The 15,095-nt window shown below is 56.4% G+C and overlaps 1 protein-coding gene across 4 annotated transcripts in view; it reads right to left on the bottom strand.

Moving 5' to 3' along the window:
- The window catches only part of STK32C (serine/threonine kinase 32C), an 84,787-nt gene extending 70,258 nt beyond the window's left edge, over window positions 1-14,529 (bottom strand). For 3 of the 4 annotated variants that reach the window (XM_082424285.1, XM_082424287.1, XM_082424288.1), the window contains exon 1: window positions 12,095-12,474. In XM_082424285.1, coding sequence (XP_082280411.1) covers window positions 12,095-12,356 — 262 coding nt within the window. In that variant the 5' untranslated portion in view covers window positions 12,357-12,474. Of the gene's footprint in view, window positions 1-12,094; window positions 12,475-14,416 lie in introns of those variants that run through there. The other variant, XM_082424289.1, reaches the window with a different exon arrangement.
- Window positions 14,530-15,095: the final 566 nt, after the last annotated feature.

Here is a 15,095-nt window from a genome sequence, read left to right as displayed (position 1 = left end):
GCCAAAGACCAGCAGAGACAGCTTCGGGCTGCACACAGCCATGTACTGTCCGTGCAACAGGGAGAACGGGCATCTCAGCGAGAGTCAGGGTTTGGGCTCGTGTCAGTGACCTTCAGGAGGGTTCAAGCAGCACGGCCCCACACTGTCTGGAGGCTGCGTGACTTTATGACTGGGCATCTTAACCCCACTACAGAGGCTGAGAAGGAGTGAAGCAAGAGCTGCAACTGGCAAAGCAGCGGCCAGGACACAGGGAGTGTGGTCATCTGGGCCTGGACAATCGTCATGTTTCTGCCTGTGTTCCAGAAGGATTACGGAGGGGTCTTGTGTTTGTCTTGACCCACCACGGTCAGAAGGGTCTGTTGCGGGGGCTCTGTGAAATCGTTTACGTGCAGCAGGAGAATGCCAGGGCCAGCGGCGAGGTCCAGGCTAGCTCCTGGACGTCAGGGCTGTGCTCTCTCCCAGAAACGGTGCGCCACGCAGTTTCCCAAGTGGTTGTATCAATTCACACTCCCTCCCGCCTGCAGCGTACAGAGTAGGTGCACAGTAGGTACGTTCAGTTAAACGAATGCAGTGATGGCGGACACCAGAGCCTTACGCCAGGGAGAAGTGTGGTCAGCTCTGTGCTTTGTTTTTTTTTAACATCTTTATTGGAGTATAACTGCTTTACAATGGTGTGCTAGTTTCTGCTTTATAACAAAGTGAATCAGCTATACATATACATATATCCCCATATCTCCTCCCTCTTGCATCTCCCTCCCATCCTCCCTATCCCACCCCTCTAGGTGGTCACGAAGCACCGAGCTGATCTCCCTGTGCTATGCAGCCGCTTCCCACTAGCTATCTGTTTTACATAGAAAAGATCATTATCTCCCAGTAACAGCGAGCACACCTGGTACCCAGATCTTGGTTTCTAACACCTTCCCCAGTAGAGGGACCAGGGCTCCCTGGAGAACTGGCTGATTCTACGGTTGGGTCAGGGAATATACATGATGAGCCTAGAGCATCTTCTAATCGCAGAAAGTAAGGAAGTGCTCAGAGAGAAGCAAAGGCAGAAAACAGTGAGGACAGCAGGCCAGAGGGACACAGGAGCCAACTGAAGAGCTTCCAATGGCTAAAGCTGGACGATTTGAGCAAAAAATAAATAAACAAAGCACAATGGTATTGGATCATAATGCAAAGTATAAAACAAATATCCATGAGTCCAGATAGGTTCAAATGAATGACTGAATAACAAAGTAAATGGGAAGAATACACAAATCTTCTGTGCAGAAGAATTCCAAATAATTTTATGTAACTACCTTCCTCTAAAGGAGGTGGACCTTAACCCCCCCACCCTTTAAGTGTGGGCAGTGCAGTGTAACTTCCTTCCAAAGAGCACCGTGTGCACAGGGGTGGGGAGGGGGGGCGAGAAACCTGACAGTGGAGACCCCTGACAGACAGGACAGTGTGGATGGTGGGGGGGGGGGCGGTGGAGAGAGGAGACCCCTGACAGACAGGACAGTGTGGATGGGGGGGGCGGTGGAGACAGTAACCTGACAGCGGAGACCCCTGACAGACAGGACCTCGGCCAGGTGATCAAGGTCAGCAGCAGCAGCACTAAGTCGTGCTGAGAGTACATACCTTGACAGGACGTGACGAGAAGGGCACTTTTCCTGTGGTTTTCCTCCCAAAGACCCATAACCCAAGTCTAACCATGAGAAAAACCTCACAAATCCCAGCTGAAGGATATTCTGCAAAATACCCAACCAGTTATTCTCAAAACTGTCAAGGTCATCAAAAGAAGGAAAGTCAGGGCTTCCCTGGTGGCGCAGTGGTTGAGAGTCTGCCTGCCAATGCAGGGGACACGGGTTCGAGCCCTGGTCTGGGAAGATCCCACATGCCGCGGAGCAACTGGGCCCGTGAGCCACAACTACTGAGCCTGCGCGTCTGGAGCCTGTGCTCCGCAACAAGAGAGGCCGCGATAGTGAGAGGCCCGCACACCGCGACGAAGAGTGGCCCCAACTCGCCGCAACTAGAGAAAGCCCTCGCACAGAAACGAAGACCCAACACAGCCAAAAATTAAAAATTAATTAATTAATAAAAAAAAAAGAAGGAAAGTCTGAGAAACTGTCACAGCTCACAGGAGCCTAAAGAGGGACAACTAAATGTCATGTGGGATTCTGGGTGGGATCCTAGAACAGAAAAAGGATATTTAGTAAAATCAAGTCAAACCTGAATAAACTACGACTTCAGTTACTGAGAGATTTCACATGTCACCTTGACTGGCCCTGGGCACCCAGATTAAAGTGTTCTGGGTGTGTCTGTGAGGGAGTTTCCGGATGAGATTAGCAGTTGAACCCGGGACTCAGTAGGGTAGGTGGCCCTCCCAGCTGTGGGTGGGCGTCAACCAGGGCCCTGAGGCCTCAACAGAACAGAAGGCGGAGGAAGGAGGGAGGCCCCCCCTCTCCTGCCGCCCTGCTGAGCAGGGACCCCTGGTCTCATCCTCTCCTGCCCTCAGGCTGGGACCACACCATCGGCTCCCCGGGGTCTCAGGCCTTCAGACTCGCCCTGAATCACTGCACAGGCTCCCCCGGGGCTCCAGCTCGCACACGGCAGGTTGTGAGACTTCTTGGCTCCATAGCTGCCTGAGCCAATTCCTCTTAATAAATCTCCTTAAATACATGTATGTAAGCATGCGTGTGTACACACACACACGCACACACACACATGCGCACACACACACACACGCTATTATTCTATTGGTCTGTTTGTCTAGAGAACCCTGACTAGTACAACTATGTCTCACCACTGGTTCCCTAGTTAGGACAAAGGTACAATATTAACGTTAGGGGAAACTAGCGCGGGATATATAAGAACCCTCTGTACCACCTTCACAACTTTTCTGTAAAGCTAAAATGTTCTAAACAAAGTTTACTTTAAAAAACTTTTTTAAAAGTAATAGATATTTTGTATGTATTCAAGTATGGATTGGAAGGCGATACGAAAAAGTGCAAATGGTTGTTATAATAGTGGTGAGATTACATAAGACACTGAAAGTCTTAATATTTTTCTTGTCCCTTTCCGTTATATAATAAAAAGCTATAAAGGAAAAAAGGATCATCTGGCAACAGTGTCTGGCAGCTAGATGGGCAGCCGTATAATCTATCATCCGAACTGGGACACGTCTAAGAGCGAAAGCAGACACTATTAATAATGATGCCTGCTCACCGGACAGGAGGGGATCCACGGGTGCGCGGCCACGGTGAGGATGCAGTAGCCGCAGGCTCACGCCCGCTGATTCCCGTAAGGTCAGTGACCCTGGAGAGGAGCCCAGGGCAGTGTGGGGGGGGGGGGCTGAGGTCGTCGGGGGGCAGCCTGGGACAGCAGGAGTTGACCCCAAATTCTCGGTCCCTCCCACCACTTCCTGCTCTGATGGTTCACACCCCCGGCACCAGCACAGGGTCTGCGCCAGGCCCAGCTCCGGGGGCTCTTTGTCGGCTAAGACCCTTCCTTTCGGCACATTCCAAGTGCTGTGGGCTCTGGGAAGGGAGCCTCGGGGTCCACACAGCTGAGGGTCCACCGTCCGACTCTAGTTGCACGGGGCACAGCGCCCGGGCCTCCCTTCTCTGCTTCGTCCCCAGACGCCCGGGCGGCAGCCACGCACCCCACGCTGCCCACCCGCTGCTCCGTCTCAGCTGCCACTGCCCGCAGCACCGGGCAGATCTGCCACGGGGCAGGGCCGCGCCAGCCCATGCACAAGCCCATGGACGCTGGGGCCCAATCCTTTCTTCAGCGCGTGATTGTTTTACCCCCCCTTTTCTCTGCATCTTCCCTCCTTTCTGTCTTATCTTCCTCCTTTTATCCTCTCTCAGTCCCGCGCTAACTTTGCAAATTATCCTTTCTGCCTGAGGAGCTAAAATATGATTTCAGAAACACAAGAGGACCCTGACACGGAGAAAAAGAAAAAAGGAAAGAATCGGGGACAATGCAAACAAACACGACCGCGGGACAGCCACAGGGGGCTCCTGGAACAGTGCAGCGCAGGCCCGGGATCTGAGCCACCCCCGAGGGTTACCAACTCCCAAAACAAGGACGTGATGTGTGTCGCTTTACGCCGCTACGTTCTGGGGCAATGTGTTAAGCGGTCATAGATAACTGATCCGGCAGCCGCCAGCGGGAACTGAGACCCCAGGGACAGCCCCCCAAGGACACCCCTCCCCCCAGGAACACCCCCCCAGCCCCGGGACACGACTCCCGCGGAGGCTTCCACCAGCCTGAGGCCTCTGAGCCGTCACGAGGCACCGTGAACGGGAAGTCACCAAGCATGTTCTGGCTCCGCAGGTGGCACGTGGAGCAGGGGACCCACCCCCACTGCGCCCCGTCCGGATTCCCAGGTCACAGAATCTTGAGAAATGATAAAAATGGTCGTTACTAAGTCACTAAGTTTGGGGGGTTTTTATTACCAGCAATAAATAATAAAACAGTGCCCGGTCTGAGCTACCGGGACCAAGACCCCGCTCCTGGCTCCCAGGGCCCGGGCGCTCCGGAAACGGGCCCGAGTCCGATGCGGGGCCCGGGAGGACGGCACTGAGCACCTCGGACCCTGCTCGGGGCGGGGTGGGGGGGTGCCTGGTGCCCGAGAAGGCTGAGCGTCCTGCCAGGCCTAACAGACTCACAGACACAGGAGCGCAAAGCTGCCCGTCTCTGGCTTCAGTGGCAAGCCCCGCCTGGTGCATGTGAAGGAAGAGCCGCGATGTGAGGGCAGAGACCTGCCACGTCAGCGTTTAAACACCAGCAATCTGAATGTGCTCAGCTCCTATTTTTAATAAACTGGGGGCGACGCTGACTCTCACCCACATCATCTCCTTGGCTTCACGACTTAAAGAACACCAAGCCGGGTCTGCACAGCGCCGACTGGGGCCACGCCTGCGCGGGCCGCGTGCTGGAGGCCACTGCAGGCTCCCGCGTCACACCTGGGGACGCGGAGGGTGGGGACAAATGACCCATGTGGGGCTGGATGGAGCCTCACTGATCTCGGTCAGCTGCCTTGGTTTTTAGATAATAGATTTCAGGTCAACGGGCAAAACAGTTTTTGGGGCTTCCCTGGCGGCGCAGTGGTTGAGAATCTGCCTGCCAATGCAGGGGACACGGGTTCGAGCCCTGGTCTGGGAAGATCCCACATGCCGCGGAGCAGCTAGGCCCGTGAGCCACAACTACTGAGCCTGCGCGTCTGGAGCCTGTGCTCCGCAACAAGAGAGGCCGCGATAGTGAGAGGCCTGCGCACCGCGATGAAGAGTGGCCCCCACTTGCCTCAACTAGAGAAAGCCCTCGCACAGAAACGAAGACCCAACACGGCCAAAAATAAAGAAAGAAAGAAAGAAGCTTTCATTTAAAAAAAAAAAAAAAAAGTTTTTGATGAAGCAGGCTTCCCAGTTTTTAAAAATAACAATAATTTTATTAATTGTAGCTTCTCCCAAATTGTCTCCAATTTTTTTTTTTTTTTTTGTCTCCAATTCTGAGCATTAAAATCATTCAGCACGTTGGCCCCAGCCAGTGTCTGGGGAAGAGAGGGGAGCCCAGTGTGTTCTGCAGGGCGCTGGTCAGCGTGCGCCCACCTCCCAGGCGGGAAGGAGGCCCCAGAGAGGAGCCATCGTGGACGGCGTGTTGGCCCGACCCGGGGGACAGGAGCAGGGCTGGGGGGGCGTGCACACAGCTTGCGGGGACAGCCAGGCTCAGCACTCACCGGCCCCTCACCGGCCCGGAGAAACACTGGTTACCAAAGCCTTATTTCTACCTGGAGTTATACAGAGATAGCAGAGTGAGGCAGGTAGGAAGAAACCCAAAGTTCTACGTCTTTTTCAAATGAGGAGGAAGAATCTGATTGGGAAGGAAAAATGACACCAGGTAGAAGGCCTGGTCCCACACTAAGGTGAACGAACACCAAATCTGGTTCTGAGCTTCCTACTGACAGGGGAATCGGGACCAGGGCCACGGAGCACAGACCCTGAACACAGGGACCACTGGGCTCGTGGGGGCCCGCAGGGCTGGCCGGGGGTCCCCTAGGAAAGTCCCGCCTGGGGTTGCCTAGAACAGGGGACACCCCAAGGCACGTCCCGGGGGTGGGGCTGGACTCTCAGTGCAGCCAGGACAAGAGGACACAGCGACCAGAAGGGGGGTGTCTACACAGCCCGGAGCCACCTGCCTCTGGTAGCGCGTCCTCTGCCTCATCTGGGTTAGAATCAGAGGACATTACTGAGTCCTAGTCATCGCAAAGGAAGAAGTTCAGGCTGTAGCGTCAGCCGAAAATGCAGAATACAAAATGCTACTGATGTTTTGGGTACGTGTGTAGCAGGCTACGCCAGAGAAAAAGAATGACACAGAAGTAAGAACAAAACTAAATGAGATGCCTCTGCAGGAAGAGCCAGCCCGTCTCCAGACGAAGGGCGAGCAGTAGCTTTGGAAACTCCCATCCATCGCCAATACCATTGCCATGGCCCCGCGGAGCGCCGGGGCAGGCGGCCCCCTGCTGCTCTCTGTGCATCGGGCCAGTGCCTTGGGGACCACGCCCCGTGGGTTCCCACTCCCACTCCACCATCCGCCTGCTGGGTCCTCACTCAGCCCTCCCACCCAGAGTGTGTCCTCTCCGTGTCCAGCACGCTGGCACCGTCTGGGGCCGGATGGGAACGCAGACCCCAAGGCCCCACCCCGAGACCCGATGAATCAGAATCTGCATTGTCACAAGGTCCCCAGGGCACTGGGGGCCCCTGACAGTTTGGGAGCTACTGTGAGCTGCCCCGACCCTGTTCCGAATAATTGCTTGTCCGTGGCTTTGCCTCCCTCAGACCATCTTGGGGCCTTGGGAGGCTCCATCCTCAAAGAGAAGCCCTGAACAAAACTTACCTCCAATGCATCCTTGCATTACTTCTCAACTGGAAGGATGGGTGGTTAAATTTTTAAAAGAAAATCAACTTATTTTTAGCATTTTAAAACACACAGCCAGATGGATAGACGTGCAGAGCTGACATTTGTTACATAAAAAAGTACGACAGTAGGTCCCAAGTCCATCCCAGACCAGCCTCGTCAGCCACAGGAACACAGCAAACTCAGCGCCACCCAACGGCCCCGCCGGGACACCTGGCACTGCATGTGGGAACCCAGGGAATCCAGGAGCAGGGGTGCAAGGCCAGCCGGGACCACACGCCTCCTCCCCACCTTGAACCCAAATGCCCACCCCTGCACCGGGGGCCTCTGCACCGTTGCTGCCAGCTGGTAAAGGAACCCAGGGTCTGCAGCCACGAGGCTGCTGGCCACCAAGGCCCCCGTGTTGCAGGGGACGGGGTGTGAACTGCCATCAGCCCGAGCCTGGGCCACACAGAGAGCTGCCACCCCCATCGCCAGCCACCCCCTCTTCCCAGGGTCAGGAGGGAAGGGAAGAGACACCTATTAAAACCCAGGTCCATGCACCACTGGACAAAGACTCAGTAAACAGGGCTAGATTGTCACTTTGGAACCACGGCCCCATCAGCACGATCGGGTCAGCCCCCCGTGTGCTCAGCACCGCTCTCCGCTGCCCGTGAGCCCTGGGCACACGATGGGGAAGAGTGGGCGTAAGCACCGTAAAGTCACCGAGTCCTTGTTGGCAGGTGACACGACCGACCACCCAGGAAGCCTGGGAAAATCAACTCAAAAGCCATGAGGACTAACGGGAGGCTTAGCACAGCAACCACACGCGGGACGGATATTTTTCCAAGTTAAGCTTTCCTTCATACCAGCACTAACCAGGGTGCAACGTGATGGCTGCAAAGATCTCGTTCACAATTCGACCGAAACAGGCAATGAACGCGCCCAACCTAAGCAAGAGCAGGACCCACGGGAGGAAACCGTTCTCACTGTGGCCAGCTTGAGTCCAAACTGAGCAAATTTGCAACATGAAAAGTGAAACCACAGAAGTACTAGAAGAAAGTGCAGGTGCAGGTTTATAGGTTGAATGAGTATCACTTGTGCTTGGTGTAACAGGGCACCAAGGCCGGAAACTGCCAGAAAGGAAGATCTTGATGAATCTGACCACACAAAAACTAAGCACACCCACACGGAAAAAAAACAGCAACAGAGAAAGATAAATGACTGCTCCGGGGCATGCCGTTATATACTGGGAACCGTGAAAAGAAACCGGGCAGCAAACATCCCAACAGGAAGCACAGGTCAGGGGTAAGAGCTGGCAATTCAGGAAAGAAGAGCACAAACGCCCCAAACATGGAAAGAAAAACATTACCAACCTCACTGGTAACCAAAGAGACTCGGAGCACTAATACAATCTTTCTACCTTTCAGGCGGTCCAAAAATAGACCCCACTAACACCCAAAGGTGGTGAGGATCGGAGAAAGAGGACTTCCGTGCGCTCCGAGAGCCGGCAAACAGGATCTCCCTCCCGGCCAGCCACACCGGACACAGGCCTCCCTCTTCCTCTCTCCTCTGGCCCCTCCTGCCGCTCACTGTATTTATTCATGTTTCCTTGTCTGCTACTGGTCTCCCCACCTCCTCCTTCGTCTGGGTACCCCGCACCTGCAGCAGCCACATCCATTTGGTCACCACCATGTAACAACCGTCCAGGACAGCCACGTCTTGTGCCGGGACTGCCCATCTCCCAGGCAGCTGGCCAGCGGCACCAAGCCACTCTACGTGCACACTCTTCTGACCCGTCGATGTCATTCCTAGGAAGTTATCCTAAGGAAATAATGTCAAGTGTACAAAGATGAACATACAAGGATGCTCACTGGTAAATTGTTTACGTACTGGTGCCTGAGCTCCAGCGCCCCCCAACTCCACCCCAACAAATTCAACCTGAATTTCCAGGGGAGGCATCCACCGTTTTTAAGAGCATCCTTTGAGTCTAGTTCACAGGGTTGAGAACCACTATTGTAAATTTAGCCAACAAAGGATGCTGTAGATCTATAAGACGGTCATGACACGCTGCTAAGTAAAAAACTCAGGTTAAGACAAAACCGTATACAGAGCATGATCCCATTTCTGTATCAAAGACATAAAGACTGTTTCTACATGGCTGATGTGTGAGAACATTCCTAGAAGAAGGCTGGGGCAGAGTACGCTAATAGGTCTGATGTCTTCGTTTTCCTATATAGGACAATTTTAGCAAAGTCTTAAACTCTTTCACAAATTTATACCCTTTAATAATGCTTCTATAATTAAAAAAACAAAGGTTTTATAAATTTTGAAAAAGGTTATGAGACTCTGGTAGCCCCATGTCCCACCTTACTGCCCACCCCACCCAACACACCCAGGCCAGGCGTTCCAGCCCTCGAGGGCCCCCTTATTTCCAGTTGTCTGGGCAAAGGCAAACCTTCTCGGTGATTAGTTGCCCCCCACTAGCAAGCTAATACCATGTTAGGTTTGAGACTAGCCAGACTGCTGAGAAGGGCGGGTGCCCCCCAGTTACCGGTTACCGAGCTGCTCGGCAGATAGAGATGGAACCTCGCTCAGCACCCTCGTGGGGACACCCGGACGAGAGGAATGAAGGCGCCTGCCCAGCACCCCGCAGCACTGGGGCAGGTCCCGAGCAAGGTCAACCCCTAAATCAACTGCTCCTTAAGCCCGAGAGGGGTCGCACGGGAGGAGGCATGGGGTTTCGGGAAGAGGAAAGGGGCCCCTTGGTTCTGGTGTGAGGAGGAAGCCCAGAGAATTCTGAACACGCACCCAACACCTGCCAAATAAGGACAGTGGCCCAGGCACCTCAGGGTTAACAGGGAAGGGGACATTTAAGATCCTATGTGTCACAACTCCGCTTTTTAGTTGGAATCTACCTGGCACTCTGTTAAACTGCGCTCTTATTTTCTCTTTTCCTTTTCTCTGCATACCAAATCTGATATATTAATTGGGTATTTTAATCTAAAAAATTCATCAGAAGGTCTCACATCGCCATGGCAACCGTGCAGTCCCAGTAAATGCACGTCCTCAGCACAGCACCGTCACCTCTTTCAGCTCCCCCTGCACGGGGCCGAGGAAGTCTGGGACCCTGTCTGGGGGGACGACTTCACACCCTGAAAGAAAGGTGGGGTGCAACCTTTCCCCTCTTGAAAGACTGGCCTTCCGCCTTTCCAAACCCCACTCCTTCTGCCTAAATAAACCCACAGCCTTCAGGCCAAGAGCGGCACAACATTCTCTCTGCAAACACGTACTGTGATTCCCAAGTCCTGCGCGCCCTGACGATAAAGTGAAAACATGGAATAAAAGTGGAACAAAGTGGCCGCCCACCCGGATCACATCCACGGCCATTGGACCAGGGCCAGGCTTGGCATCCTAATCTTACCAAACAAAGCCCAGGTAAGTCTCGTGCTGTGTTCAGTTTGGAGATGTGGCCACCATGCCCCGGGATGAGCAGGTGATTGATGGGCACATGTGCTAAAGAGCGAGCACCTGTAGCCGAAGCCTGGCACCTCTGCCGTCCTGCTTCAGGCAAATGGGGACGGGGTGGGGAGAAGGGGGTCGTGTTAAATAATTCTCAAACCAGATTGCGAGCAGCATAAATGGATTCTGTGCTCTTGGTCCCTCTTTAACGATCCTTGGATTCTGAGACATAACACACTGTGAACAGGTAGAAAAATTCTACCTTTCAAAGCTGAAGGCAGCCACTGTGCTACCTCAATTTCTCTCTTTCTACATCACCTGCCTTGGGGAGCATAATGCTAAGACATGAAAGAGTGGCCAGCTCTCAACTGACACCAGCAAGTACTGAAATCAGACATCTGATGTATTTCTCAGACGTTTTCTCATCATGCGGCCAGAAGCTAGGTGCAAATCTGCTTCCTGATTAGTTCCTAATTCACTCTGGGCTTTCTCCACTTTGAATATTTACTCTAAAAACAAAAACATATAACGTATGAAACACTCCCAGCAGTGAGCTGTGTTCCAAAGTTCAGAACACGAAGACAGGTCTCCCCAGAACACACTGAGTGGGCGTGGCTGGTCCTGAATGCCCCTCCAGCAAGTCCAGGCTCCATGCCCCTCCCCGATGACCAGGGCCAGGCTCATCCGAGCCCGGGCCCCCCCCCACCCCCCGAGCAACAGGCCCCAGTATCGCTGTCTGTGAGGACTGCCCACGTGGCCTGCACATTCTCCAACACTGGCCTGAGGGCGTATTATTGTAATTTCCTATAATGCTTAAATTATTTACCAGAAATAAATAGCTTGGGCTCTTTCGCTGAGCTGTGCTCTAAAATTATAAAAGATCCATCCTACTTCTGCAGGCTGCCTACAAATGAAAAATGCATATTTCGACTATTTTAAGAAAATGTCAAAAAAACATCAAATGTGTCATCTTGTAGCATTTAACTTATCTGCATGACATCTGCAGAGAAGAGCTGTATGTCTGCCTGTGAAAGTATCACAGTGCCTCAGGGGCGGACACTGCACAGCCACCTTTCCCGAGGGTGCTAAGTGAAAGGGCCAGTGCCCAGCAGGGTTCCAGGAGGCGTGCCTGCGGGCCTTTCCTGCTTTCCACCAGCGCCCACCTCCGGGTCACTAGCTTTACCTGCAAGGGGACCTGAAGGCAAACTAGTTCCCAAAAGGGCAGGTCTTTGCACAAAGGCAAGCCTCCACCGCACATCTGAGTGCAAACGTGGGCACGCCGGCAGCCACGCGGCGCCGTCACCTACACTGAGAGCTCCGAGGGCCGGGCCCCCGCGCCACCTGTGGGGCAGGCATCTCCCTTCGCAAACTCGGCACACCTCAGGTGCAGAGTAACAACCGAGCGCTCACACCTCGCAGGAAAGGAAAATGCAAACACAGCGCCCTCGCTACTGCGGGGGCCTTCGCGCCTACCGACCGCAGACCCTCACCCCGCAGGGCCGGCCGGCCTACTCCGCCCGTCGCGCCGCCACTGGACACGGAAGACACGCGTGGGCACCGCAAGCACCGTTCGCGAGTTTCCTCGGAAACCGAGACGCCCCTGACGCCTTCCCACCGGGAGGCCTTGGTGCCCCGACCCGCGGAAATCCTCCCGCCGCGGCCCCGCTGCGAGAGCGCGCCGAGTCCCCAGACGGCGCGGGTCCCAACGCTGTCCCCGCGAGCGGCCCGGAGTCTCCGCCGCGGCCGTTCTCACCGTCCTCCTTGTCGTCAAACACCGGCCTCCGCGCGGTGGCCGCCGACATGGACGAGCCCATCCTCTTCTTCCACTTGCTCCACGGAAACAGGGGGCGCGGCTGCGCGCGGGCATCGCCCGTGTCCCTGGCCCGGGGCTGGCCGGCGGCGAGCGGCGGCGGGGCGGGGGGCGCGTCGGGGCCGGCGGGGCGCGCGCGGCCGGGGGGCGGCGAGCTGGGGGGCGCCGCGGCGCTGCTACCCCTGCGCTCGGCGCCGCTCCTCATGGCCGGGCCGGAGTGCGCGCCGCGGCCAGAGCCCGGGACATGGCCCGCCCGCCGGGCGGGGAGCAGGAGCTGGAGCGACTGGCAGCGCTCGCCTTGCACCCCAGGCTCGGCGTTCGCGGGTCCTAGCCGCCCGGGCGGCTCCGCCGAACGCTAGCGCGCGGGGGCGGGGCCGGGGCGGGGCCGGCGGGAAGGAGTCCGGGCGGAGTGAGCGCCGGGGGCGGAGACGGGGCGGAGCCGGAGCGGGGTGAGGCGAGCGGCTACGGGTACCCGCCGCCCGCCTCAGTAGGGGCGATGCAGCGCACAGCGACGCGGCGGCAGAGACAGAAGAGAAGGCGGGGGCCCCCTTGGCCTTTGTGAACAAAGGTGGCTTGCGGACTGCTGCCGCCCGACCCGGGGGAGCCTTAAACCTCATCCTGCGGCTCTGCCCTTGGCGAGACCACGCACGGGACCCAGGATGGGGCGGCAGGAAACGGCTGTGCGGGGGCCGAGGCCGGGTCGGTGTCAGGACGCGCAGCCCCGCGGTCCCGGGTCCGGCGCCGATCCCCCCATGCGGCTGCACCGCCGAGGGTGGGAGGGAGGGGGCGGGGCGGGGGCGGGCCCGGTGCGCAAGCCCCTTTCCGGTCGGCCGGCCCAGAGCCTGATAACGAGCGCGCACACGCACGCACGGGCGCGCCCGGGGTCACGGCGACGCTGAGCACACGCGCCTGCGCTCTCGGGGTACCCTTGGTTGGGTCTCCAGTCCGGCTCTCAGTGTAGTCCGCCCGGCACGGTTCCCGAGCGGAACCCCTTGGCGATGGTCCGCGCCTCAGGCCGCCCGGGGACCTTGTGCAGCGTATGGGTGGGGGGGTCCGAGGCGCGATTTGACCTCGATGCGCCTCCCCACATTCGATTGGCCAGGAGGGACCTCGCGGATAAAGCGCTCTGCACAGCCAACGACCCAGGAGAAGACTCTCAGTACCGCCCAGCTCTCTGCGCCTAATACTTTTTCACTGAAGAATTGTTTTGTTATGAGTTGTCTTACTTAGACTTTTGGAAGCCTTTGCCTCCTTAGGTTCTGCCCGCAGAGCTGGCGGTTCCTTCCTCCCCCAGGAAGTCCTGAAAGGGCCTTCTGCTGCCCCTCCATGACAGAGGACCACCCACCCCAGCCCCGCCATGACAGAGGACCACCCACCCGGCTTGCAGGCCAAGGCACCAGGCCCTGCGGGTCTCTCCCGCCACCGCCCGTCCCTCCATGGACATCTTTCAACCACCCTGGGCTCTGTCCTGCCCTCGCAGCCCCTCACCTGGCTCGGCCCCCCACCCCAGGTTGTGGCACTCAATCTTGGCTATTCCCGCTTCCCGTCTCCTGCCCGAGGTAGAACTACGCTTGTCCTCAACCCCACCTTTGAAATTCGGTGGAGCCCCTTGACCATTGTGGCCTGCTTGACCAATGAAATGGGAGCAAAGGTGATCTGCGTCATTTCTGAGCCACACTTTAGGAACCAGTGTTCAGACTGGCCATACATGCCCCCTTGGCTAAGAGGGAGTCCCCATCACTTGGGGACCACCTTCCAACCAGCAGTGGATGCACAGAACAAGGGAGGAATCAGCCACTGTGGGAAGCCCTCGAGATCTGGGAGGTGCATTTACCGCAGCATAACCTGGCCGACGACCACCTGCAGCGCATCCAGTCTTGAGTTAAACTCCAGGGAGGCAGGTTCCCTGGGTTCTGGGCTCCCAGGCTGGCCTCAGCCTTCTTATCCTGAGCTGCAGCCGCTCTCGGAACATGGCTCCCCCTACCATTGCCCTCTCCCGGTCAGCGTGTTGAAGGCACCCAGCTCAGCGCCGGCACAGAGGAGGGGCTCTGTAGCCATCCTTCCGGGGCAGCAGCGAGTGAAGGAATGTTTCTGAAGACGGGGGGCACCGAGGCAGGGTGTCGCCCCAGGCAGGCTGAGAGCAACGGGTGCAGAGTGGGCAGGAGACAGAGCAAAGGTCAGGAACTGCCTCACCTGAGAGCAGACCAGGCTGCCGCACTCCACCGAGGGCCTCTGTGAAGTTCTAGGGGCCTGGGAGGGACTTACCTGTGAACGGGGAGTGGGCAGTGAGGCCAGCAAAGTGTCCCTGTGCCCATGGGTGCCCACAATGATCAGGAACTTCAGCAGGGTGAGGACAGGGCCTTCTCCGTCCCGTGCCAGTGACAGGGGACTGTCAGTGACTCAGTAACCAGATAAACGTGTCCACAACACCCAGCATATGGGAGCGCCCACACAGGATGGTGGGCAGTGCGTGATCACAGGACTGCTGCAGCTGGGGCGGTCGGCAGGGGTCCGAGCAAGTGACCTTGTGAAGGCCTGGGGCCCAGGAGCTGTGATGACACTGTCCCTGAGATTGAAATGATTGTGTGCGAGGGCAGAAAGCGGCCAGTGTCTCTGGGGGACAGCGAGTGCCCGCTTAGACAGGGCATGTGCAGAACAGCAGGGGTCTGATTTGTATTCAAGGCTCAAGCCCTGAAACCCAAGCACAAACGTGCGTCAGCCCATAATTTATCCAAAAAGCCAAGCTTCCTGAGAGGGTGTGATCGTTGGCAGAGTCTCCAGTCTTCATGTGTACTTTGTCCAATAGCATCATTCTGAAATTAACACGCTGCCTGCACCTTTGTAAATAGTCCTGTTTTTAAACTCCCCTCAGATTGCCCAATTTGAATGTGCTGTTTCCTGCTGGGAAACATACCAGAACTGGCTCCAGGAAACAGGAAACAAG

Source organism: Balaenoptera physalus (genome assembly GCF_965194825.1).
Source record: "Balaenoptera physalus genome assembly, chromosome: 14".
In the NCBI taxonomy this organism is placed as follows: domain Eukaryota; kingdom Metazoa; phylum Chordata; class Mammalia; order Artiodactyla; family Balaenopteridae; genus Balaenoptera; species Balaenoptera physalus.
The sequence above is the reverse complement of the archived record's forward strand: the minus strand, read 5'-3'. Positions and strand labels throughout refer to the sequence as shown.